Here is a 27,694-nt window from a genome sequence, read left to right as displayed (position 1 = left end):
TCGTTCCCTTAAGGAAACACATTAAATAATCTTATTTATCTCTTCTATTCTGTGCCACACAATCCATTCTGGAAGTGGAACCTCCTGTTAGCTGAAAACCAACTTTAAAAGCTGGATTTTCAGTCAACTGTATTGAGAGGTCTGAGTCTTTCCGAAGGTCAACATTTGACAGCAACAATCCGAGCCACGACAGAATAGATTTTGCCTTCTCATTGCAGCAACAGCAACACAGCCGACAAGATAACTCATCAGTGGCATTCAAGAGTTAAGGAAAATGCTTCTTTCCATTCCTCTGATCTCCACAGAATGAACAAACGCTGTGGCAGACAGTTCTCTCCCTGAACCACTTGCTAGTGGAGCACCATTTCCTTCCCTGTGGCCAGCCACCAGACTTCAGTTTGGTATTTATCCATTGGAGATGTCGTCAAAGTCAGAATTTCAGTAGCACTGGCAATCGTCAGCTTAAACCAACATTACGTATCGCCATGCTGGCCCGTGTTGATCCCTAAGCAATGGCTCTATCAAATTAAATTTAGAACTGCAAGTGGCACAAACGTCTTTTTAACATTCCAGGATTTTGAGACTTGGTTGATATATTCAAGAACTGTCCCTTTTTTGGATTGAACAGAGGAATTAAATAGATACTGACCAACAGGCTAACTGTACAGCCAATCTTTTTGCCATCAACCTCTGCCACTTTCATGCAGTCTCTGAAAATGGAAAGCAATTACAGTTTATTCACATTACCAGTGTCCCCTGCAGATCTTAGCATATCAATAGGACGTTCGCACTCACAGGGTAAATTGTTTTACACGATGGAAAAATATGCAACTACAACACATAACGCAAAAAAAAGGAAAGAAAACAGCATCAAGCATGTTTTGGTTAACTCCGTAAGTGTTATCTTTAAAAACACAGCAAGAATCGTACATCCACTAGGTAGCAATCAGTAAAACGATACAGTGCTAAAATGTATGAATTTCAGTTCCTGCATATTTTTAATATAAATACAGGTATTAAGACTATAATATTCTGTCCAAGTTCAAAACACAATTTGATCATGCCTTGCAGAGAAGAAAAACCAAGCTGTCAAGTCTCACCTGTAATCCAGCAACCTTTCCATGAGGCGAGTTACAGTAGCTACTAGAGAAATACCACTTTCTCGCCAGGTTTCTCTCTCAATTTTCTTCAGCAGGCTGCAGATAGAGAGGAATTTGTCAGTGTTCTGACCTGGTTTTTTTGGAACAAGTGCATTGCAACCACGAGCCCCCGATTCACATTTCGTTATGTCTCACATTGCACAAGTAGTAATTATTTCACTAATGGGTTACACAAGTCATCTGCATTTCACGAGTTATATTGTATCACAGTAAGCACCGTAAAATATAATTGTAACAACATCTTACCTAGGGTAAGGCCCAAAAAGTGGAATTCTAGATCCGGGAAGCATTGGCAAAACAAATGAATTTTTACATTATCCATGAAAGAAGCAATAGCGACAGATTCTCCTCAGCAGCAGTCTGCGTCAAAAGTACGTTGTCATGGCTACAACCTTCTTTGCTTATTTTGTCATTATAACTGGCTCTCTCTTTTTTTTTAAAAAAGTAAAATTAGCATAATTGCTATGGGAAAAGTAAATATTTAACAGGAATATACCGCATTTACGTGGTTGACACGAGAATTTACCTTTACAGTTCATTTAATTATATCAAATCACAACAGAGCATAAAAGACTGCGAGTTGAGGAACTGTTATGGTCTTAATGTTAACCCTTGAAAGTCATTTAACGAAAGGCAAATTTACTTTTGGGATGGTTGTGATATGAATTGGGCGATGTGGGTATTGAAAATAAACCATGAATTGCTTAAATATCAATCTAGATTCAATTTTAATTTTCAAATGCTCCACATATTTCTCCTAAAGTGAGAAAATCCCTTGGTGTTGGGCATTACATAAGAGATGACATATTCTCTCTGACTGTGAAGTCTGTGAAAATATCGTGATCCTCCCTTTAATCAAAATGTTCTATTTATTCCTGTTTTTCCAGTGCATTTGCAAAAATTGCTCGTACCAAGTTAAAATTCTTGGCTAGTAATTAAAACGGTGAGAACATACAGATTATCCAAGAAACTTCTCTGATAGTATTATGAGTTTTCCTTTTTACAGAGTTTAAATAACCAAAGAATTCTCTTGTGTTGGTTCTGTAGCTGCCACAAGCAAAACAAAAAAAAAGACCCAGTTTTGACTTTGTTCACAACCAACTGCAATGAAGTGGGGAAGGTTTGTCAATAAAAAGCAGTCATTACTGCTGCATCCCAACAGGCCCATCGACATTTTAAACACGCAACTTATGGAGTTGGTTGAGGTCTCCACCGTGTAAGAACTGTGCATGTTACCCACCTTCAGGACATCTGCTTCCTTGCCACCCCTTCAGTAAATATTGGCCATGGTGCCAGCAGTTCAATTGGACCAGACTGTCCCACACAGCAGTAGTCGTCACGCCATAGCCTGCAGCCAGGCCTGAGCCACTGAAGCACTGGGCACTCACCTGCAGGTAACTGGATCAGAGAATGTGTGTGCCATCATGTCATTTGGATTGGCTGAGGGAGTTCCCTGCATCCAGATCGCTTCTTTCTCCACACCTTCTATCTGCTTATCACAATTGTTTTTACTGCTAGCTTCATTTGGATGGAGGGATAAACAGCAGCAGCCTCAGAAGCCAGCACTCTGACAACAGCAGCTGTCAACCGGACCTATTGCAAGACAGAGTTCAGTGGGCTGCTGGTAGGGGGCCTTAGCCAGCACAGTGTGTGTCAGGCCAAGAGGCATTTTATTCGAATCAATCTGAAGTGCAGGAAGCCGCACTTCACCGGGAAGTCTGTCGCTGATCTCTGCGACCCCCTGTGACAGGATCTGTTGCCTGCTGGGCCAGAGCATCATGCTATGCCAGTGACTCTTAAAGTTACCATCGCCTTACATTTCTATGCTGCTGACTCTTTCCCGTCTTCTATAAAGTTTCTTTATTAGTGTCACAAGTAGGCTTACATTAACACTGCAATGAAGTTACTGTGAAAATCCCCTGCGGGGGAAATATCAGTTGCATCTTTTAGTCTGCAGTACACAGCTGCAATAAGAAAATTCAGCAGAGCTTGCCAGTACATCGTCTCCATTGACCTTAACAGTCAACATGAGAATGATCAAGGGTTTACAGCATCTGTGTCGAGGGTGCCATGGAGCACATAGGTATTAACCATTGGGGCACCTGTGAATAAGAAAATCCAACTCTCCATTGCTGTTTGATCACGGGAACAGACCTGCGTAAAATGTGTGCCTGGGTTGCATTTATCCCGTGACAGACTCCCATTATGAAAAGGGATACCCCAAAATGATGGTCCATGCTAACCCCATGCAGCCCAACCACAACTCTATCATTTTAGCATATTGAAAGCCATGGAATTATAATAGAGCTACCCAAGCAGAGGTATAGGTGCCTCAACAGGTTTTGGGGCTCCCTTAAATATACTACGTCAAGAGGCATACCATTCACTTCACCACGGCACCTCCATCCTATACATACTCTCTGTGCAGAAGCCTGCATTTCAAGGAAACACGGGCAGCAATAGCCCTCATCTGACGAGGACAATGAGGGAGAAGGCAAGAATACAGCAGGAGGGCCACCCTCTACCCTCCAAAACTTATAACTAGAGGGGTGATTTAGTTGCTCAACAATTCCACTGGCCTGTGCATTATCCTGACCTCAAAAATTACACAAGGTCCCTCTGCATTTACAGTTCTAGTTGCTGCTTTCACTATTCCCTTACCCGCGGTGAAAGAACAGTCAAAGCACTAAGACAACTTTTACATCGATGACATATTGGGAAGATGCTACGAAGCTACACTGCAGAACAAAATGTCAAATGTGATGAGGAGGATAAATTTAATAGCAAGCCTAATAAATGCCTTCTGTTCATTTTTCGTCCTGAGGTCATTCTCGGGTGATTTTTTTTCCATGCCTTAAGCTCCACAGTTCTGACAGCCTGCCTTCCCGGAGCCCCTGGCAAAGCTGATGCTCATATTGGGATCCTTGACATATCCAGTGACTTCTGGGTGATGGGGTTTGAGGTGGTCTGGCTCGGAACAGCTGCATCTCAGCTCAGTTGCCGTAACAATATGGGCTCAGCTGATTTTCTGGTGCCGTGGCATGTCTTGGCTGGAAGGGTGGCGTGGCAGCAGATACTCTGACATCTGATAGGAAGGCACCATGTCTGGTTCTTATTGCGGCACAGCCATTCCTGTGGGGCTGGGATTATAAACGGTTGCAAATGGAACGAAAAAGCAAGTCCAAAAATGTTTCCACCATCATTTATTTTTTTAAGGTCAATGGGTCACATCTTTATGGTTAGCAAAGGGCCAATTTAAAATAGATATCAGTCAGTTTTCTTTCGGAAAGAATGATCAACGCATGACACAGACTCCCAAATATACAGTGGCTTAGACTAAAACCCTGCAATTATTTAAGAACCAACTGAGTGTTGCAATGGGGAGACTTGAATATTCTGTGCAGATGAGCTAAGATGGACCAAATGGCTTTCCTCATTTATAATTATCTTGCAATCTCGTGAAGAGAGTGTACTTCATTGGAGAAAGCACGCATTAATTACTGTTTCACACATTAGCAGTGTTTGGGGCTCTGCACTGCAGTGTAGGCAAAGAAACGAGTAAACAGACGTTGCATCTGCGATACAGTGGTGTGATTGTGTTGCAGATGGCAAAAAAAAGGCACGTATGGGGGGAAAGAATGGTCTTGATTCCGTTGTGTGGAAAGGAGGGGAAGAAAGCAGAGGCACGTAAAATAGGTCAAGGAGGATTGTCTTAAACACGAGCAGTACAGAATATAAAATAAAGAGAAGTCCTTGTTTAGAAACAGGAGTCTTTAAACCATGGATGGCACAGTGGTTAGCACAACTGCCTCACAGCGTCAGGAATCAGGGTCTGATTCCAGGCTTGGGTGACTGTCAGTGTAGAGTTTGTACATTCTCCCTGTGTCTGTGTGGGTTTCCTCCCACAGTCCAAAGATATGCAGATTAGGTGGATTGGCCATACTAAATTGCCCCTTAGTGTCCCAACATGTGTAGGTTAGGGGAATTAGCCACGGTAAATGGGTTACGGGGATAGGGCAGGGGGTGGGCCTGGATAAGATGCTCTGCAGGAGAGTCGGTGCAGACTTGATGGGCCAAATGGCCTCCTTCTGCACTGTAGGGGTTCTATGGCTCTATAATTCTAAGTGCAACTGAGATGTAAGAACTGGGGTGGAAGGAGGCAGCGGTGACAAGAAATCTTACAGTATTGTGGAGAAGAACATGCCAGATAGTTGTGGAAATCTGAGTTCATATTGAGGGTCTGTGTAAAAGTTTGTAGATGGAGGGAAGATTTCAGGAAAGCAAGGGAAATGTCCATGCGAATGTATGGGACTGGTTAGAATTGGAAGTACAGTTAATGAAGTTACCAAGATCAGAACAACAGCAGCAGGTTGCACCAACATACAATTAAAGGAAGAATTCAGGAGCTGTCTAATGTTAGACTGTAAGCAATGACAACATTGGAGCTGTTGTAGTGTGACCAATGGTAGCATGCTGTCAGGATCAGCTGATCCAGTAAACTATGTAACCAATGACAAAATGACGTGGTGGTGGTCAGCTGACTCAGTATAAATAAGCTGCTGCTGGGGTTTGTGGGAGTTTGGAATGGCCCAAGGTGAGACCTCAAGTGTTGGAGCAATGAATTTTCTTTATTAAACCTTTTCCTTTCATTTACAAGTTGGAGTAAGTCTTGTTGTATTTTATGGCCTACAACTGAAGAATTCCTTCTGGTGGATCAACAACTAATGCCAACTTGACTGCAGTTACTTTCATACTTAATTGATATTTGTCCCCTTCGGTAGTTTCATTGCACAAGTGGTAATCCTGTGCAGAGAAGCAGGTTCGAGATTGTCTCACGACTGGATTAATTTCCCAGCCGTGCTACTGCGGAGACGCACACATTTCCGAGCTGCTTTTAATTGGGGGTGAACTCAGAGCTGCACTGACAGAGGCCTGCTTAACAAGTTGTCCACTTACAACCATTGGAAGCAGAATGAAAGTAAAGATACATTTTACTAGATTTTTTTAAAAACCGAATGCAATTGAAATCTCCCAGTTTTTAAAAAGAATCCACAATAATGAACTCTTGCTCAGATCAGATTCCAGCACCAATTCAAAATGGTAATTGATGAATCTGGGTGTTAACAATTGATAATTTTATAGTCATGTTTCTTCTGCACTTATACAGGCATCATAGCAATTTGTGCAGCTGCGCTTCTAGAATTGATGCTGACAATACCATCTGGAACATATATGATTTGTAGGAGATTGGGACAAAATTGGACCTTGTTGTACTCATACTATCTCATGGAAATTTACAGAACACTGAAAAGCCGGGATAGAGTGAACGTGGGAAAGATGTCTCCATTATTAGGAGAGACTAGGATCTGAGGGCACAGCCTCAGAATAAAGCGAGAACTCTTTCGAACTGAGATGAGGAGGAATTTCTTCAGCCAGAGGGTGGTGAATCTATGGAATTCATTGTCACAGAAGGCTGGGGAAGCCAGGTTACTGAGTATACTTAAGACAGAGATAGATAGGTTCTTGATTGGTAAGGGGATCAAAGGTTACGGGAAAAGGCGAGAGAATGGGAATGAGAAACCTATCAGCCATGATTGAATGGCGGAGCAGACTCGATGGGCCGAGTGGCCTAATTCTGCTCCTATATCTGATGGTCTTAAGCTTTAGCAGCTTATAAAAACTGAGCTGTTAGTTTGATATTGTGCACACCAAGGTAACTGAAAGCATGCAATTAAGATAATCACCAGTCCTAATCATATGACTTCTGTAACAGAAATCAACTGCCTTCTAATCATGAGACATTGTCCAATTATTGTTTTGAAACCACTGGAAAGGGAACTGGCACTTTAAAAATATGAAGTTTACTTAAAGGGCCAAGGATAAAAATTAAACTCATGGGGTGCTAAGGGGAGGGGGTGGAACGTAGACTGGGCAAATGATTCCTGTTTTGATACCTGCTAACCCACAGTAAATCCAAGTTCCTTCCTTTCTTCAACTGACCAGGAATAGAATTTTCCACGGCAGGAGTGTAATATCAGACACTTGCAGCTGCAGCCCATGGATAGAATGGGCCGTCACTTATTCTGCATTCCTGCCCTTCAGTCCTACTGCATCTTTCTTTTAAAAAAAATACACAAACATTTTTCTGTGCTTCAAAAAAAAAATCCTACTTTTTTCTTTCCAAATAAAAAGAACTTGGCTATTATTTTATTAAAAAATTGAAAACCTGCAAGGTTAGAAGTAGCTAATGTTGGAGCTTTAATGTAATCTTAATTTAAATAAATTGACTGCAACAAGAGAAGTAAAGGTAGACAGCTTTGCAGACGTTTCTGGCTATTTCTAGATTTGATCGAATAGATTTGAGTAAAGACCATCACACCATTGCATCTCAATGCAAAGAAAAGCTGTAAGAACAAGGTTATGAATGACTCACATGCTGTTGAAAAGCTCTCGGTAAGTTTCATCACCTTTGCCTTCTGACATCAAGCTATCCAATTTGTCGATCAGTTTTGCTTCCACCTGAGAATGCACATGTTAAGACGGTTCATTGACAAATTAGTCTCCTAATAGATATCTAGAGAGAGGTTACATATTTTGTAGGTTTCATGCTTTGAGCTGCACTTTTGTGTGGACTGGCAATAGGTAGCCTAAAAACTTAACTACACCTGACAACAGGCACACAGGAGGCAGGGTGGGGTACACACATCTGTTCACTGTGTAGACAGGACCACGTTAAATAGCGTTTCCTGCTCATTTTAATGATTCAGGCTGGTAGCCAGCATTTAGCTCCTTGGCTATATGCTGATTGAAGGCACCAGTACCTCAAAGCGGAAATGTATTCTGGCTGCACACAACAGGGAACACATGTAAAATAAGCAATGACTGTCAGTAAGGCTGATTGGGACTCCAGTTTCGATGTTGCTGTTTTGGAGATCTTGCTCCAGGCGGTGGACAGAATGAGGGAGATCCTGGTGCTCTTGGAGGTGGAACATCCTCCAGGTAACATTTCTGCTAAGTGGCAAGAGTTCACAGAGGAGGTGATTACCAGTTTAGCTCCCAGGGCAAGGATGCAGTGCTGGCAAATGCTCAATATCCTTATCAGGGTTGTCAAGATGAGAAAACTCTTTGCTTTCTCTGTGTTGTTTGATTCTATAATAAAGGAAGGAAATCTATAACTTAGGTTGTGGACAACTGAAGACATGGTTGTCAATGGTGGGGTGAATCCGGGGGGTACAAGAAAACGTGCCACGTGGGCAAAGCTCAATCGCTCTTATTCTACTTTGCGCTGTTCATACTAAAGGAAAGGGCAGGTGTGACTTCGCCTTCTACAAGCTTTGCCATTCATGCTCCAGTGTGAGGCTCAAGTTGTGCCTGAAACAGGTGACATAATCTTGAAGCAATATATTAATTCTCAGTGATGTTCATATGAAGCCGCTTCCTGAAGACCAATTTGGCTATTGTCTCCTGCACAGACACTCCTCTCTCCTATCTTCCTTGCTGTTGCCCTTCTCCTCCAACCTCAAAGGCGACCTTAGGAGATCAATCATGACTACAGTAAAACTGTATACAAAGCAGTCAAAGACAGTGAAGGACCAGCAAAAGCTGAACTAGGATTTTGTAGTCAGAAAACCAACAACCTTAAATGACAAGTCAGCAACTAAACTGTGCATTACAGCAAACATGAAACCCAGAATCCTGAATCAATTATTTAATCAACATTCCCCTTGGTCCAGTTGGGAGGGCCTGTTGCTGGCTAATCAGTTTTTGAAAAAATATTTGTTCATGTGATATGGGCATCATTGGCAAGGTCCGAATTTATTACCCATCCCTAACTGCCCTCAAGAAGCTGGAGGTGAGACACCTTCTTGAACACTGCAGCCCACACAGTTACACCCACAGTGCTGTTGGAGAGGAAGTGAAATGAATCTCGCTGTTCTTTCTAAGCTTTGATATATTTGAGGTCGCAAAATAATCTGCACGTTGCCTAGATGCCTCAGGGTGTTAACTCCCAGCCAAGCAGCTACATGCTTCGATCATCTGGAACAGCTTTCACAAATCAATCCACAAACATTCGTCATGGCAAACCGTTACATTTTCCTCTTCTAGTCCCAAATTCCAAACATTCTTTAAGCTCCATGACTAACCCTCAAAGCTTTCTGCAATTGCTTTCAGTTTTGCCTGGTCACTTCAGGAGATGAGTCCCAAGCACCATGGATAGCACACTTTCCAATGTTATGGTCTGCACCATCCCTTGGATCCACATGAGAAAATGCTGCGACTGTTTTGCGCTACGTGATGGCATCAATCTTGAACATTTAAAAATGAAAGAATCCACCACATGTTTAAACAACAAAAATGTTTAATTATTGTCACAAGAGTGTGCAAGATCGAGAGAGTGGGACTCCATATTTAAAACACAAAACAGCTTCCAACATGATCAGTGCACATCTCTGATGAATGATTGCTCAAATAGCCCCGCACACATTGTATAGATTTGAACATCTGAATAATGAACTGCAATAAGTAGGTCTCTAAAGTAAAATATATAAACACGAGCAGCCTTGGTGCCAGAGAATGAAAAACACCTCCTCCACCATCCTCCCCCTCTCACAGTATGAAAGCAGAAAGTACACCCAGAGACATTTCAAATTTTAACCACTTAACAGCCAGCATGCTGGGAAATCTGAATTGTCATTATTTATTCCTATTACTGCAGATTGAAAAGTTTGTTGCAACACTTTTTGATATAAATTTGAAGGTTGTATTGTTGTTGCATTACGTAATTGAAATTTAAAACATCACCCATTTTTAAAAAAAGCTTTTACAGTACAATGAATTTACCAGACAACTTATAGAATCCTACAGTGCAGTACAGTGCCCTTCGGCCCATCAAGTCTGCACCAACCACAATTCCACCCAGGCCCTATCCCCGTGTATTTACCCTGCTAGTCCCCCTGACACTATGGGGCAATTTAGCATGACCAATCAACCTAACCCGCACATCTTTCAGACTGTGGGAGGAAACCGGAGCACCCGGAGGAAACCCACGCAGACACGGGGAGAAAGTGCAAATTCCGCACAGACAGTCGCCTGAGGTCAGAATCGAACCCAGATCCCTGGCGCTGTGAGGCAGTAGCGCTAACCACTGTGCCACCGTGCCATCCCTTAAAATGTAACTACCCTGAAACACCATTTTAGACAAGATGGAACTTGGCTTATATTTCACAAATTTTGCAATGATTTAATTTTGAGGGTGCTGAACTTATAGAGCGCTACCTGTTTGAAATTTCCTGTACGTCTCTGCTCCCAGTCCATCATGTCATGAAAAATTGGGATCATCACATTCCGCAGGTCGGCCTGGGGTACAAGAGTAACTTCCAAAAATGGTCCAATAAGTCCAGGAATGAAGTGAAGCTTGTGCTCTCCTGTAGCATGATCAATAATGGCAATTCATTGCTTTTAAACAATTGGCATTATGCTATATACTTAGGCAATTCAGGAAATATAATGCTGCTGGCCTTTACCTAGATTTTGCCACATACTGAAGATTTCACATCCCATCATCACCCTCATGTCTCCATATCTGTAATTTAATTTGGAAATTTAAGATTATGAACATAAAATCAACAAGTGGAACCTGAAATATGGAACTAATTCATTTCCAGTAACCCAAGCATAATTATAGGATTAAAATAAACATGTATATATAGCCTTTGTACAGAAACAGCAACAGATAATTCAACTTACTTTTCTAGAACTTTTTTCCTTTTAGAAGGTGAAAACATCTCGAGTTGAAGGCAAGGCTGATTGATAAATATTACTGCCAAATAGAAGTACGAGTCCCACACCTACGGAAGATGAATTTTTAAATTACATTCAGATTTGAAACACTACAAAAGATACATATTTATATGCTGACCTCTTAAATCCTTTCTATACATCATAACGTGCAAGGTTTCTTGATCTCATAGAATCTCTACAGTACAGAGGAGGCTATTCGGCCCATCGAGTCTGCACCGACTCTCTTACCCAGGCCCTTTCCCCCATCCTATTCCTGTAACCATACACATTTCCCATCGCTAATCCATTTAACCTACACATCTTGGGCCACTAAGGGGCAATTTAGCAAGCCTAATCCACCTAACACGCAAATCCTTGGACCAATAGTTTAAAAAGGATACATAGTTACAAAACTTACACATGTACAGAAAGAATTATACATTTACTGGTGAATCTTCACTGGAGAAGGACATTCTGGCCACTGTGCCCATCCAGACTCTTTGAAAGACCCATCCAATTATTCTCAGTCCCCTGAAGGAATCTGTAGGCTGCTTTAGAATGATAGGATCAATATACCATCAGGCAGTGCTGGGCAACCTACGGCCCGGGAGCCACATGCGGCCCATCTGCATTGTGAGTGTGGCCCACGATACATTTTGTTGACTGTTGCCCACGTGCAGGATGGTCACATGCTGCTGATTTCTGTCCACGTAGTTTTTTTTCCTACCAGTATGACTGAAGTGATACGCACATAAAGCAAGGGCAAGTGAAGTGAGGTGCATGCTGATTGTGCACAACATTGACTGTGAGAGCCGTACGCTCCCTCTGCATCCAAATTGTATATATTTCTTTTGTTTTTGCCATCTGAAGTTGATGATAGTCCTATCAATATATAAATAATTAAGCATTTTCTGTAACTCAGTGTGAAAAATTTGCTGTGGATTAAATATATTTAGTCTTATTCATGGGGTCATGGTTAGTCAACAGGCGTGCTGTGTATTATTGTGCTGCGAAGGCAAGCTGCTATTTAAGGGTGGCACGGTGGCACAGTGGTTCGCACTGCTGCCTCACAACGCCAGGGACCTGGGTTCAATTCCGGCTTCGGGTGACTGTCTGTGTTGAGTTTGCACGTTCTCCCTGTGTCTGCGTGGGTTTTCTCCGGATGCTCCTGTTTCCTTCCACAATCCAAAGATGTGCGAGTTAGGTGGATTACCTCTGGTAAATTGCCGCTTAGTGTCAGGGGGACTAGCATGGTAAATAAGTGGGGTTACAGGGATAGGGCTTGGGTGGGATTGTTGTCGGTGCAGACATGATGGGCCGAATGGCCTCCTTCTATGATTCTAATGATTCTGTGATTCTAATCACTCTCCTTACAGTTTCAAAGTCTAATTGTTGAAGGTAAATACAGCTTGGAATCCGTCATATTTATCCACTATTTAGTAAAGGACATTGATGATTCGAAGGGGTTTGTAAACTTACAGTTACTAGTTGGATTTAAAGCTGCATTGCCTGTGTCACATTGGAACGTTTCAGGAATTCATTGCTTGATGAATTATTGTGACCAAAACACGTAACTAACTTTTAAAATGTTTTCACGTACGTATTTCTGACACTTTGAATTGTAACACCTGAAATGTGGCACACGCTCTCAAGCTCTTAACACAGAGTTACATACCATCTGTGTACATTTGCGTAGAATTGCATAGGCAGGGTTGTGAAGCTTTGGCATCTTTGTGAGTGAATGTAATTGGGGACAATGCGACAAGCAGCTCAAGTCCTCTTCAAAATATTGAGCAAATATGAATTAAACACTTTGCTTTTGTAATTAGCATCTTTCAACCCCTCACGCCTTGAAAACAAAATCGCTTGCATCCTGTTGCATGGAAGTATCTTTTCTCGATACTCGCAAAAATGACGCAAAACAAAATAAACGTTGGAATTAAAAATTAAACACCTGAAAATTCAAATCTTTGCCGTGTAATGAACTGGTCCATCAAGCCATAGATCTGAATCCCACCTCACAATTTTCTACATGGTGAGATCTGATTCAAACAGCGAGCGGATTGAAATCACCTTTTGGTTAATTCTCGTCACTGCAGCCACTCTGCGGTGAAGCTATCCCTGAATGCACTCCATGCTAATGACGTTAATCATATCATCAGTGGATAACTGATAATTTCAACAACTACCTGTGAACCAGTATTTTTGTCATTAGTGATTTTTCTATACAAAGTTCAGTTGACAATTATTTGGTGCTATTTTTGGCGCAATGAACTCTGTCCAAAAGACCTTGGTTCATCAATCGTACAAGGTGTTACTGTCTAATGCAAGTTAAAAGTGCATTTACTCTCCAACTGTGTGAAACAATTTCACTTTACATTGGCAATATAACTGCAGCATTGGTATGTTCTAAATCCAGAATCGAGGCCTGGGTCTGACGTTGAAATGAAGTTGAGTAGGACTCCCCGAGTTGAATGCTGGAGTTTGTCAGAAGCAGGAACAGTGGCAGACAGGCCGGGAATTTCCCAGCGTGGGCTCGTGTACCAGTATGCTGCTGTTTTCCCTCCTCTGGGCAATTATTAAAGGGGTAAGACGAGGGCCGCCCAGCCACAAGCAGCAGGTAGCTTGTCAACATAATTAGAAACCAATTAAAGCCACCAGGCATCCAGAGCCCAGGAGATGCCTGGAGGCAGATCACCAGGGGTGGAGGGTAGCCACCCTAGGATTAAATTCAGGCATCCTTCACCCCCATATATGCATGGCCACAGCTGCAGGAAACCCCAGAGGAGATGTTGCCCCTATGGCTATTTCTTTTACAGACCATTTTAAAATGTGCTGAGACACTAGATTAGAGGGATATGGGCCAAACACAGTCAATTAGGACTAGCTGGGAGGGCACCATGGTTGGCATGGACCGGTTGAACATAAGGGCCTGTTCCTGTGCTGTATTGCTCTATGACTCAACGAGATGGCGCCTCCAACTTGAGGAGCCTTCTCTTTCCTGTACCTGCAGGCTTCAGCGCCTTTAGTGCTGGAAGGCACCCTATTAGCTCTCCAGCATTTGGCAGCCTGCCTATTGTCTCAAATTGGTTAGTTAATGTGCCACTCAGTGGCCTTTTGTTCAAAAATGGCAGCATGTTATGTTGATACCATGCAGAGTTGGAACCTGGAAATTATCCCGACATCTTAGTCCCAACCCAAAAACAAATATCTGACCCCATGTCAGGGGTCTACTTTCCTTCTGAAACTTAACAGCTGATTTTTGTTTGATGGAAGCCAAACTAGTTAGCACGGATGTTATGTTTGTCTTGGAAATCTGCTTCTGAAGATGGTTCCAAGCTTTTAGCACATAATAGTCATGTTTCACTGTTTGTACAAGCAACTCCAGTGGTGTTTGGTAATAGGGTTTCTAACCTTGTGATTAAATGCTTGCACTAAAATGACTGTGGCAAATTAAATCATTTCAAAATTATTTTCACACATTGTTGAAGAAACAATACTAATATTCCATCAGCGTAATTTTGACAATGCAACATGTATTTTCTAAATTTCTGTCACAAGGATCAGTGCAATACATTAAAATGTAATGCATAAATGCTATTATGTACCATTCTTCACAATGCACTGTGGATAAAATGTGATCATAAACACTTGAATAATTCACGGCGTACTCAAAGGTGTTGGATTCAGCAGTGATCCAGCAGGATTAGTCTTAAGTGTACTATTCAGAATTGAAAGGGAAAGTTAGTGTACAATCGGATATTTAACAGAGGGTCTTTTCTGCCAGTCCCCTTCATGGGTCCCCTGCAGCATGCACCATTTTTAGCTCTTAAGGCAGTTGGATGCTGTGCTTCCAGGCCTGTGTCACTTCACTGCTAAGAGTGTAAGGGCAGACTGGAATGAATCATCGCCAATCACTACCTGTGGGGAAGTGACTCACGTAATGGCACAGTTAAGATCAGTAACATGTTGAATTTATACCCATGTCCTACCACTCCACTGATGCGACAATGTTTGTGTCAGCATGCCACGCTTAATTTATTTTAATTTTTCATGTTCCTTCAAGTGTGTAACAAAGTGCCCAGTGATCCTTTGTTAATATCCTGATGTTTGGGCACTCCAGCAGCCTGCAAATGGTCATGGTAACCCTGTGATGGTGACACTGATCCTGTTTATGCCTTTGGAAAATCTGACTGCTTAAATGAATCTCTGTGGTTTAGGATTTGCATCCCACATTGATGGCTGTATTTGTGCAAATTTAGCAAAGCGAATCTAAATACGGCACCTGAACTGCACTGCAATTCAGTTGCTTTCGCTTCAGTGAGTGGGTGATTCAATGCTGGAGTAGTTCTGCGTCGGTTTCAGTTACAAGCTGGAGCCAGCACAATATCCCAGATAAGGGTATGATGCATCATGAAGCGCATTGAAACTAGTTACATAACCCCAACCCACAAGCCAAGCCTGGGTTTATATATCCCAGTCACTGCATAGATTGAAATGTTTGCAACCAAATCCATGACATGATCCGTTAATGTCTGCATAAGTGTAGCAGTGCTCGGAGAAACAAGACAAAAGGGGGCTAACCTAGCCGACATGAACATGTTGGCATTGTTTAAAAACTGCAAGGGAAGGCTCAGAATTATGGCCCCCAGTATGTTCTGGGAAATGGGGAGGGAATCGAGGTGCCTGTCAATGCTTTTGATTTGATTTATTATTGTCATATGTACTGGTATACAGTGAAAAGTATTGTTTCTTGCGCACTATACAGACAAAGCATACCGGTCATAGAGTACATAGGGGAGAAGGAAAGGAGAGGGTACAGAATATAGTGTCGCAGTCAAAGCTAGGGTGTAGAGAAAGATCAACTTAATATATGGTAGGTCCATTCAAAAATCTGATCGTAGCAGGGGGAGAAGCTGATCTTGAGTTGGTATTACATGACCTTAGAATTTTGTATCTTTTTCCTGATGGAAGAAAATGGAAGAGAGTATGTCCATGGGTCCTTGATTATGCTGGCTGCTTTTCCGAGACAGCAGGAAGTGTGGACAGAGTCAATGGATGGAAGGCTGGTTTACGTGATGGACTGGGCTATGTTCACCACCTCCCCCGTCACAACCCCAGTTTGTATATGCAACAGCAGATTGAGGGTCGGTAGGTGAGGGGTGGGGCCAAGGGTCTCAGAGGGCAGCGAGCATGAGAAAAAAATAGAAGGGAGAAGGGTACGTGATTGCAGGGGGTGGTCTGAAAATCGCAGAGAGGAGGCATATCACTGGAAGGTGCTGGGGGTGGCAAGGAAGGACTCCTGCTTCTCTTTGGCCCATTAGGAATCCTGGCAAAACACTTCACTGCTGGATCTGCGAGCTCCCTCTTCTCTTCTGCTGTTGAGTTTCCTGAGCTCAGGGAAACCCAGCCCCGAGCTATTTACTCTAAATCACAGATAAAATCGGAGGCACGGAGCCTCATTTAAATGTTATAATTAATGATTTGCTCAAGGGCGGGTTAATCATCAGACTCGGAACTTGCCCCCATTAAACTGGAAGTAGACATGCTTATAGCAGGTTGGAGTTAGCTTTCCCATTTTAATAATGTAATACCTCTATTCCCCACACACCCCTCCCCACTGCCCATAACAGTCTCCTGGGGAGGAGCTAAAATTACCATGTGGTTTTTGTCAGCTGCCTCTGCAGCATTTCTTTAATTTACAGAATTTAAACACCTCCATTGGCAAAAACCATCAGGTCACAGGAGTGATATCAATGAAGGAATCCCCCAAACAATACTAGCATTATTAATTACTCCAAAAGTTGCTCATTATTTCCTTAAGACAAATCTAAGCAGAACAGAAACCACAATAATGTTCATATGTAAACGCAAACAGTAAGTCTAAAAGCAGATACCCACAAAGTATTAGAACTCAATATTAAAATGACCATACCTTGAAGTCAAAGCTTTCATTCAGAAAATTCTTTCGAAGTGCATCGGAGAGATAGAGAATTGTAGTGATGATCACACTGAAATATTAGAAAAACAAGAATCAGCTCCTGACATTGGGATCACTTAGTACCAGCTTTATATCTTTGGGTGGAAACACTGGGATTGAATTAAAAATATCCTATGAATATCCGGCGTCATGTTTTGTACTGACATCCATGCTTATCTCTGTTAAGATATTCAGAGTAAGAGTTTTAGCAACACCAGGTTAAAGTCCAACAGGTTTATTTGGTAGCAAATACCATTAGCTTTCGGAGCGCTGCTCCTTCGTCAGATGGAGTGGAAATGTGCTCTCATCTGACGAAGGAGCAGCGCTCCGAAAGCTAATGGTATTTGCTACCAAATAAATCTGTTGGACTTTAACCCGGTGTTGTTAAAACTCTTACTGTGTTCACCCCAGTCCAACGCCGGCATCCCCACATCAAGATATTCAGATACATCCCTTATACACTGACCACTGCAAAATCATTCTTGGAAATCAACTACTTGCCGTTTCCAGCAGAAACATATGCTGGAAAAGTGGTCAAGTTGGCAGGAATCCATTAAACTTCTCAAAATTCTAGAAATTTTGGCAACTGCCTTAAGTATCATGATCATTCCAGCTCCACCGCAGTGCTACCCCATACCACCCGCCCATCAATGGGTTTGCAGGCGTGGGGTAACTTGGGAAGGATGCCTGTCAAATTCCCTGGGTGGCCTTTCCTTCACCCAACCCTTACAATTATTAGCCACTTACGGATGGCTTCAGGCCTGACCTTAATTTTGAGGCTGGGAGGAGCTCAGGGATAGGGTGGAAATCTGCCAACTCACCCTGGTCAGGACTCAGGTGGAAACTGGAGTGTTGGGGGAGGGGAGGGGGAGCGGGGCACATACCCCATTCAAGGGTCCCCTGCATTTACTTGCTCCTGGACTTCGGGACTAAGAATCTGGGGACTGCTTGTAGTCCCAGTCCAGGTCATTGCAATAATGTTATTTTGCTTATGTTAAATTTGTTTAGCCTCTGATTCAATATCAGTTGCCTTGGGATTTTTGGCACACTGATCGCTACAGGTACTGATGCAAAATAATTATTCAGTATGTCCATCATTCCCATATTGTCACTGACAATGTCACTGTTATCAATTTCAAGACTCTACGTGACTCCTCACTGTCTTCTTTATCTTGATAAGACTGTCAAGATTTTCAAACTTTGCATTTATACAAACTACAACTTCACCAAGAGGCCAATGCACAACTTCCACCACAGCCTTAACTCTTTTTATATTTCTAAGTTCAACCCATAAAGTCTTCATTGCCTGCTTATCTCTTGTTCGATCACTCTCTTAATATTGTAGCAACTTCATGCTTAAATCAAGAAGGCTACTTCTCCTCTTTTACCATTTTCCCTGTGGACTTCATAACCTGGCATAATTATTGCCCAACCCTTAGTGTCTTGTGACCACAGGCTGAAAGTTATTGGTCGCTGGACAACAGGAATGGATGATGTGGAGATCCCAACAGGAATGGAGGCAGGGAGATTGGTGAAAGAGCATGGAGCCAGGTCCATGTATCCCCATCACTGTCCTGCCATTGACTAAGTTTCCCAGTGATGGACTAGATGGCAGATTAGCTGCCCATACCACAGCTATGGCAGTCAATTTGCATAATTAAGTCCCCAATTACAGGCTATTTAAGGACTGCCAGCATTTTGCTGTCAGCAGGGCAGCCCCCAGTTTCATGGAGGTGACTTCCCTGTGGTGATCCAGAAGGCCAGGGGATCCAGAGGCTCCACTGACCAAAGCAGGGACTATTCCCCTGCTCCAACAATCCCCCTGGCAGCATTTAACCCTCCTTCATGCGGGGCCTACTGCCCTTAACCTTCAAAATTTTAATTTCAATATATCTGTTAAAAGATGCCTTTGGGATCCCAAGGCCCACAGAAAAATTCAGCCCCATGCCTCAATAAGGGCTATCATGTCATACCCTCCTAGTTTAATTTCCAGCAGCAATTTATTTAATTTGTTTCTTATATTTGGTGCATTTTTATGAAGTATCCATGCAGGGCACTGTGAGGAACAGGGCATTGTGAGGAACAATTTATGACTTAAAGTTTGAGTTAGATTTATATGTGCGTGTTAAAAAGGTGGAGCATGGTTTCAATTTCATTTAGTTTTCTTTTGTGAGCTTGATGCTGGGACCTCTGAGCAAAATGTTCAGGTTTTCTGGATTTATTTAGATACATGCATTTTTGTGAGGTTTTACAACCCTTGAAATGAAGACATGGGTTACAAATAGGTTAGTAGTTTGGTGACACAAAAACAGAAAATACTGGAAAATCTCAGCAGGTCTAACAGCATCTGTGGAGAAAATAGAATAAAGAACAATACAGCACAGGAGCAGGCTCTTTGGCCCGCCAAGCCTGCACTGATGCGCAGTTTCTATCACTCGGTTTGCCTCCCATTCATGTGTCTCCCAAGGCCTTTGACAGGCTACCGCATGGTAGGTTGTTGCACAAGGTTAAATCGCACAGGATCCAGGGTGAAGTGGCCAATTGGGTACAAAATTGGCTTGATGACAGAAGACTGTTGACAGATTTGATGATGTGGAGAAGCCAACGTTGGACTGGGGTAAACACAGTAAGAAGTCTCACAACACCAGGTTAAAGTCCAACAGGTTTATTTGGTAGCACAAGCTTTCGGAGTGTCGCTCCGAAAAGGGTTGTTTTTCAAATGTGAGGGCTGTGACCAGCAGTGTGCCTCAGGGATTGGTGCTAGGTCCACTGTTATTTGTCATTTATATTAATGACTTGGATGAGAACTTAGGAAGCATGATTAGTAAGTTTGCAGACGACACCAAGATCGGTGGCATAGTGGACAGTGTTGCGATTGCAACGGGATCTTGATCAATTGGGCCAGTGGGCTGACGAATGGCAGATGGAATTTAATTTAGATAAATGCAAGGTGATGCATTTTGGTAGATCAAACCAGGGCAGGACATACTCAATTAATGGTATGCATTGGGGAGAGTTATAGAACAAAGGGATTGAGGGGTACAGGTTCATAGCTCATTGAAAGTGGAGTCACAGGTGGACAGGGTGGTGAAGAAGGTGTTCGGCATGCTTGGTTCACTGGTCAGAACATTGAATACAGCAGTTGGGACATCTTGTTGAAGTTGTACAAGACATTAGTAAGGCCACACTTGGAATACTGTGTACAGTTCTGGTCAACCTATTATAGAAATGATATTATTAAACTAGAAAGAAGCAGAAAAGATTTATAAGGATGCTACTGGGTTTGAGTTATAAGGAGAGGCTGGATAGACTGGGACGTTTTTCCCTGGAGCGTAGGAAGCTTAGGAGTGATCTTATAGAGGTCTATAAAATAATGAGGGGCATAGATAAGGTAGATAGTCAACATCTTTTCCCGAAGGTAGGGGAGTCTAAAACTAGAGGGCATAGGTTTAAGGTGAAAGGGGAGAGATACAAAGGGTCCAGAGCAGCAATCTTTTCCACACAGAGGGTGGTGTGTATGGAACGAGCTGCCAGAGGTAGTAATAGAGACGGGTACAATTTTGTCTTTTAAAAAGCGTTTAGACAGTTACATGGGTAAAATGGATATAGAGGGATATGGGCCAAATGCGGGCAATTGGGACTAACTTAGTGCTAAAAACTGGGCGGCATGGACAAGTTGGGCCCAAGGGCCTGTTTCCATGCTGTAAATCTCTATAACTCCAAGATACACTTTGAACATTGCGAATCTGCCTGCGTTTACCACTTCCACTGGCAGTGCGTTCCAGGAACACTGAAAATCTTTCCCCTAAACTACCACTGCTCACCTTAAACCTGTGCACTCTTGTAGCCCACCCTCCACCCTGGGAAAAAGCCATTGACGATCCACCCTACCTATGCCTCTCATAATTTTGTAGACCTCAATGAGAACATAGAACATTACAGCGCAGTACAGGCCCTTCGGCCCTCGATGTTGCGCCGACCAGTGGTACCAATCTAAAGCCCCTCTAATCTACACTATTCCAATATCATCCATATGTTTATCCAATAACCACTTGAACGCTCTCAACGTTGACGAGTCCACCACTGCTGCAGGCAGGGCATTCCACGCCCTTACTACTCTGAGTAAAGAACCTGCCTCTAACATCTGTCCTATATCTCTCACCCCTCAATTTAAAGCTATGTCCCCTCGTGCTAGCCATCACCATCTGAGGAAAGAGGCTCTCACTATCCACCCTATCTAATCCTCTGATCATTTTGTATGCCTCTATTAAGTCACCTCTTAACCTTCTTCTCTCTAATGAAAACAACCTCAAGCCCCTCAGCCTTTCCTCATACGATTTTCCCACCATACCAGGCAACATCCTGGTAAATCTCCTCTGCACCCTTTCCAACACTTCCACATCTTTCCTATAATACGGCGACCAGAATGAGGTCGCCTCTCAGCCTCCATCTTTCTTAGAAATCTTAGAAACCCTACAGCACAGAAAGAGGCCATTCGGCCCATCGAGTCTGCACCGACCACAATCCCACCCAGGCCCTATCCCCATATCCCTATATATTTACCAACTAATCCCTCTAACCTACGCATCCCAGGACACTAAGGGCAATTTTAGCATGGCCAATCAACCTAACCTGCACATCTTTGGACTGTGGGAGGAAACCGGAGCACCCGGAGGAAACCCACGTAGACACGAGGAGAATGTGCAAACATTTCTAGTGAAATGCCAACATTGAGTCAGGATGAACCTTTGTCAGAGCTCTCATCCTGACTCAGATGCTGTCAGACCTGCTGAGATTTTCCAATATTTTCTGTTTTTATTTCAGATTTCAGCATCCACAGTATTTTGCCTTTATATTAGTTTAGCAATTTTGGGAGAAAAAAAGCACAGATAGAAAAAAAAATTGCATTGTTGCCGAGCGACAGGAGTCCAGTGACTCTCAGACACAGAAAACGACAGAAAAGAAGATCGGAATCTGCATGTCAGAGTGAAGACGGGATTCTAAACTCTCTGATAATAAATACTGCTGGGGGACTGAGTTTAGGGAACTCGTGCTGTGTAGTTGAAGTAATAGCGAGTTTAGAGTGCAGTTTTGAGTGTCTTAGCAAGAGATACCAGCTGGAGAAAAAGCATCTTGTGAACATTCAGAAATCCACCAGAAGCAAGAACCCTTGGTGTGGGAAATCATCGAGGTTTTTATGTCTGTAATAGTATTGCTGAGATAAAAGGAATGGTGTGAGTTTGAATCCTTTTCCTGCGTTTCTATCGAAATCTTTTCAACCATTTAGCCTGGTGTAAATACAGTTCATTTTTCCTCGTTTAATAAATGTTTTATTCTTTATTTTTAAAGTTCATCAGTAAATTCCTGAGAGTTTGTTCAGTAACTTTCCTCCATGGTTCCTAAATATAAAAAAAAACACAAATGCGGTTTCATCCTAGGATCTGACTTGTCCAGTATTACCAGCTGGGATCATAACAGCATCCTAACCTGTCTTTCTGCTCTAATGTATCATCTAGTTCTCCCTCCTCGTTGAAGATCCTTATATTTTTTAGTTTTCCCTTTACTTGTGGTGCCTAAAGCACAATTCTTAACTATTACAAGATACTCTCATTCCTTTTCCTTGTTTCTGAACTATTTTTATATGGCATTTTCTACCTGAGCCTTCCCCCACTTTACCAATTCAAATTCCTTGTGTGGCTGCCCTATTTATCCTCTGAAGTACAAATATTATCTGTATGTCTGCCTTGTCAAACCCTTTCACGCTCTTAAAAGCAATCCATCAGGTCACCTTTCTGTCTTTGCTTTTCCAAAACACAGAGCCCCACACTGTTCAACTTTTCCTGCTGGGTATAATCTCAGTTCCGGCATCATCCTTCCAAGCCTTTTTCACCCCAGTGCCTTTATGCCCTCAACAGAATGGAAAAGAATGGTGCACCAGAAATGTAGTCTACCAAACATTTTATACAAGTTTAACGCAAGCTCTTTGCTCTCCAATTCTATCGCATTGTGACAGAAATATTACACTTTTCAATATTTTCCCAATATCACAGTGGTATGCTGTAAAACAGGCTCATGTGAATGCATGACCAAATTAATTAGACTCGAGGTAGTTAGACAGCAAGGTTAAAAACATCAAAAAGAGGTTAGAGGTGATGCAAGTATTTTGAAGTGCAGATGAGCAAGGCGAAGATGGAATACCAGGGGGAGTAGTATGAATGAAAATTTGCATTAGGAAGTTAACTATTATATTTCACAAGGAAAACGTGCAATTGGTAAAGATTATAAATGCATAAAGCAAAGCATTGAGTTTATTTTTACCCAAAAGTAGTAGACATTAAAAAATGAAAGATCTCTATGTTCTGGGAAAGGGAATTTCCTACGTAAAACAATAGATTTAAAGATGAAAGGAGAAAAACCTATTTAAAGAGAGATTGAAGGGTATATAGTAGGTGTGGGCATGAGATCTTGAACAGCATGCGTGCTGAAAAGAGACCTGTGGAGAACGCAGCTTGCAGCCACCCACATAGACCTTGTAACAACAGTGGATGCTTGTGACAATTTTTACTGAGAAAATCTACTGTTACCAGAAAGAAGTTTTTAACTTTTAGTTTAACGAAACAAATCTTCTGAAAAATGTTGCAGACTGACTCTTAACTGTGTAAATGTAATATTGTGTGTTTAAGTCTTCCTTTTTTAAAATAAATGTTTAAATTTAATATTTACGATCTCTAAGAGTGGTTTAAAATTTCTGCTCCTCATTTTGAATACCTTCCCATTACAAAACACAAATTGCAACCACTTGACATACCATAACATTGTTAGAATTTAACCCCAGTACTTTGTTTGCTTTTTTAATGCCCTTGTTAACATAAGCTGCTACACAATGATTTTTAGCAGTACCCCTAAATGTTTGATCCTCTACCTGCTCAGACTCTTATCTGCCAAGGAATATGTGGCCCCCTTATTCTCCTCACACTTATTTATACTGAAATTCATTTGGTAGACAAACGCCCATTCTGCAAGCTTAATGTCATCTTGTATTTTATTGCAGTTTTTCTCGGTATGAGTTATTTTCCCCAATTTGGTTTCAAGTTTTGAGATGTCTCTTTCATCTTACAAGTTAAATACTTCAAAGTTTATAGAGTGCAAAACAAAACCTACACATCATTTATCTCCCTTTCTACAAAACACTTCTTTAAAAAATTACTATAAATATTACTTCAAACCTTTTAATATTTGTCCATTTGTTTTTCAAAGTTATTTATAGAAAATTTGAGAAGTTATAGAAGCCAACGGAACATATTCTGTCAGTACATTACAGAAGGGTGCTGACAAATTGCGAGAAACCCAATGTTCTGCATATACTTGAGTTTACAAATGAATTTCAGTTCATAGTGTTATGGCTTTGACAAAAAACATCAAGTTCAAACACAAACTTTCACAAAAACTATGATGAAGGCATTAAAAGGCACAAAGGGTTATTTGATGGTTAAATTTAATCATGTTGTTACAACATCTTGTATTTTATTGCAGTTTTCCTCGCTATGAGTTATTTTGCCCAACTTGGTTTCAAGTTTTGAGATGTCTGGCTGAGTTTCCAAAATGTGATCAAAACTTCGGCGAAGTTTTCCTGAAAAATGGCACTGTCAGGTTCTGACTGAAAACTGGTGAGGGGATTCTCCCCAAAAAATTTGAAGTGTTGAATTTGCGTAAAAACTGGAGTAAACCATGCTGGTTTTTTCAGCGGGAGTTTCAAAATGAATCTCCCACACTCTGTGCACTGCAGTGCACACTAGCGTAAATCATTTCAAAAGTCCAGGAGCGAGGCCTATTCCCACAGCATAGCGCTTGACTGGGCCACTGCACATGCACCGATCTGTCAGCGCTGAGATTGGCGCATGGGCAATAGTCCCGCCTTCTGGCCTCCTGATTGCTGGCCAGCTCGATCGCAGGCCAGCCCTGGAAACCCCGCATTGCAGGCCATGCGACCCTCCACAGCCCGTTCGCTGGCGCCCCGGACAGATGTGTCTGGGGCCCGCCCCAACAGCCCAAAACCCCCTTTACAGTGCTGACACCCCCCTGCAGCCCCGCACCCCCCAGCAGACTGACCCCCCCCCCCCCCCCCCCCCCCCCACCCCCACCTCGCTGGCAGCCCGATCACTGACCTCCCTTCCTGTGTCACTCAGCCTAAATGCAGAGAGGCAGTGGGAACCCCCAACCCCAATGATCACCCCGAGAGGCCCCGCCTCCATCAGGCCCCACCCCCTTGGCACTGCCCCGATGCCCAACCCTCTGGGGGACCTCGATGACCCACCTTCACTGCAGTGGGTTTGGGCCGCCAGCTCTCCACAAGTGGGGAGCTATACTAAACTCTGCTGGAGTGAACCACTGCTAGTGGGGGAGGGGGAGAAGGAGAGAGAGAGGCTAGTGGGATCAAAGATTTCAGTCCCGACCCATTAATAGGATTTAAAATATATGGAAGTATGTATTTACATAACTTATTCAGTCCCATGCCAGAAATCGGCACGGAGCTGATGGTGCTGGAAATCCAGCTGCTGGAGATGCGTGGAGGCCATAGCGCCCAGCAGGGAGCCCACGAAACGGCCTCCGCTCGAATCTCTCGGCCCGCTGCGCTACAAAAACAGCGTAGCGAGATGGGAGAATCGCCGCCCTGGTGTGTTTCACCCGAGAGAAACAGCCAGGTTCTCTCTCCAGGTCTTCTGACACTTTGTCAAATGAAAGCATTCCCCGGGGAGGGGGGGGGGGGGGGGGGGCGGGCGGGAGGAGGGGGGAGAAGAGAGAGAGAGAGAGAGAGAGGTGGGGGGAGAGAAAGCAGGTGTTGGTATTATGTGGCATCATTCTTAAGGGGGAAGTGAGCCTAAACACACCAGTATAATCGGTGCCCCAATCTCAAAGTGAAGAGACAGAACCCCCTCCCACCCCCCCAAATGGACTTTGCCCACCCGCCCCCCCACCCCCCATTCATCACCGACAATCTATACCCAACCCCCCTCCCCACAGTGCCAATCTGACACTACCATCCCCCTGACCACCCGTGGCGGCACTGACCTCCGCACCCCCAGTCTAGTCATCTTGAATGTTGAAGTGATTCCCGCCAGGCTGACGTCACACTGGTGGGAGGGGGCAGGGCAGTGCTGGAGAAACATGGGCGACCCCAGAAGCCATTTATGAATATTAAATATATTTAAATTGATGGTAAACAGATTCTCTTCCTCACTCGAGGGTGTGAACCTGGTTACGTTGCCAACAGGGAGTGGGGAAAATCTCATTCCGAGATCTCTCTCCAGTACAAATCACATTATGGTCCTCCTGTGAGAGAAGTCTCACAGTCAGTTACTGGAGAAAAATGAGGATTAAAATATTTTCTGAAAGGGGTTTGATCAATATCTGAGTTCCTGTAAGGTCAGACTCTGCAACCACTAGGTGTTAGAAACTCTCGGGACAATATAGGAGCTGTTGTGTGCCATACAGAGAAAAGAATTCCACCTTCATTGCCTGACCAATAAATAGGCAAAGCAAATTATCTACCCTTTTAAAACCCACTTGATTTTCGAGTCGATTGCCTGGGTGATGAAATGAAAACTGGTGCAGATCATGTCTTCAACACTGGAAAAAGCCCATCACCATCCCACTCACAGTAGTAACAGATATTGCAGGTATCTATGATGAGCGTTCACTGAAATAGCCGACAGAGTGAATTTTTACATAATATTACATATGCATATCCTCATTGGGAATTCTCACTTCACTTCCAGCTTGTGAGGGTTGTTCAAGAAAGTATTCAGCTGAACAAATAGAATTCTGCATAATTGAATAGGAGTGCTTATTATGAAGAAGCTTACACTGCAGAAATGATCTAATTTCAGTACATTTTCTGTCTATTTGCCCCAACTCTGACGGCTCCTCTCCGTTTATTCCAAGGATGAATACAATGTTGAAACTGCATTGTAACAATTCGGAAACAGGTCCAAAATTCAAATTAAGAAATCCAAATTCAAATTAAGAATCCAAATTCAAATTATTCCAGTGCACTCCAGCCTGGTTCACTGTTTCTTTGTTTCACTTATCTGTTGCAAAGTCAGTGCTGACGAGTTAATATCCTTCCCTCGTAAAAAGCACTGCCCCCAATATTTGATATACCTTAAACTAAGGAGATACCATCTTACTTGTTGGTGACCAAGCGCATTATCGTCCAATCTTTTGGAAACATCTCTGGTCTTATAAGAATCTTAAACACTGTAAAAATCTGCAGTAGAAAATCCTAAAAGGAAAGATAAAATTTGCGTATTAATTTTACAGAAGCCCTCAACATGGAGACGTTAATCGTTACATAGTAGGTTTCTTCTATAGAAATAGGTAGCGGATGGTCAGGGGTGGGAAAGGCCATACCTTTACAACAAACACCGTAGAGAATCAAACGTCAACTTTTTTATGACGCCACATTTTTGTGAAGTTGAGCTGGTAATATCAGTGAGCTATTTCATCCATTACACAAAATGCAAAACCACTAGGATTTTTTTTCCCTTTTAATGAAAATCAAGGGAACAATGATTCTTCCCACTTTCCAAATTATTTACTTAAACCATCAGTTCCTCTGTGAATAACATGACACATTTGCAGTAGATACGAAGAGTTACAGTGATCATTGTAAGGTGGGGAGGCTCTCTCCTACTTTAACTAGATGCAATCATCGGCCTCCAACTACTCAAGCTATCCAGGCATACATTTCACAGAGGACAGTGGAGCAATGTGG

The 27,694-nt window shown here is 42.7% G+C and overlaps 1 protein-coding gene across 1 annotated transcript in view; it reads right to left on the bottom strand.

Moving 5' to 3' along the window:
* LOC144499054 (dedicator of cytokinesis protein 4-like) overlaps positions 1–27,694 on the bottom strand; it is a 386,914-nt gene that overhangs the window by 104,536 nt on the left and 254,684 nt on the right. Inside the window, exons 26-33 of the mRNA XM_078221109.1 lie at positions 27,108–27,202; positions 16,876–16,951; positions 10,908–11,008; positions 10,685–10,743; positions 10,437–10,585; positions 7,594–7,679; positions 1,101–1,196; positions 650–710 (exon numbers count right to left, since the gene is read on the bottom strand). Of these exons, the coding sequence (XP_078077235.1) occupies positions 650–710; positions 1,101–1,196; positions 7,594–7,679; positions 10,437–10,585; positions 10,685–10,743; positions 10,908–11,008; positions 16,876–16,951; positions 27,108–27,202 (723 nt within the window). The remainder of the gene's footprint in view (positions 1–649; positions 711–1,100; positions 1,197–7,593; positions 7,680–10,436; positions 10,586–10,684; positions 10,744–10,907; positions 11,009–16,875; positions 16,952–27,107; positions 27,203–27,694) is intronic.

The sequence above is a fragment of the Mustelus asterias genome, chromosome 9, assembly GCF_964213995.1.
Source record: "Mustelus asterias chromosome 9, sMusAst1.hap1.1, whole genome shotgun sequence".
Classification (NCBI taxonomy): Eukaryota; Metazoa; Chordata; class Chondrichthyes; order Carcharhiniformes; family Triakidae; genus Mustelus; species Mustelus asterias.
Note: the sequence above shows the minus strand (reverse complement) of the source record. Positions and strands in the feature narration are given on the sequence as shown.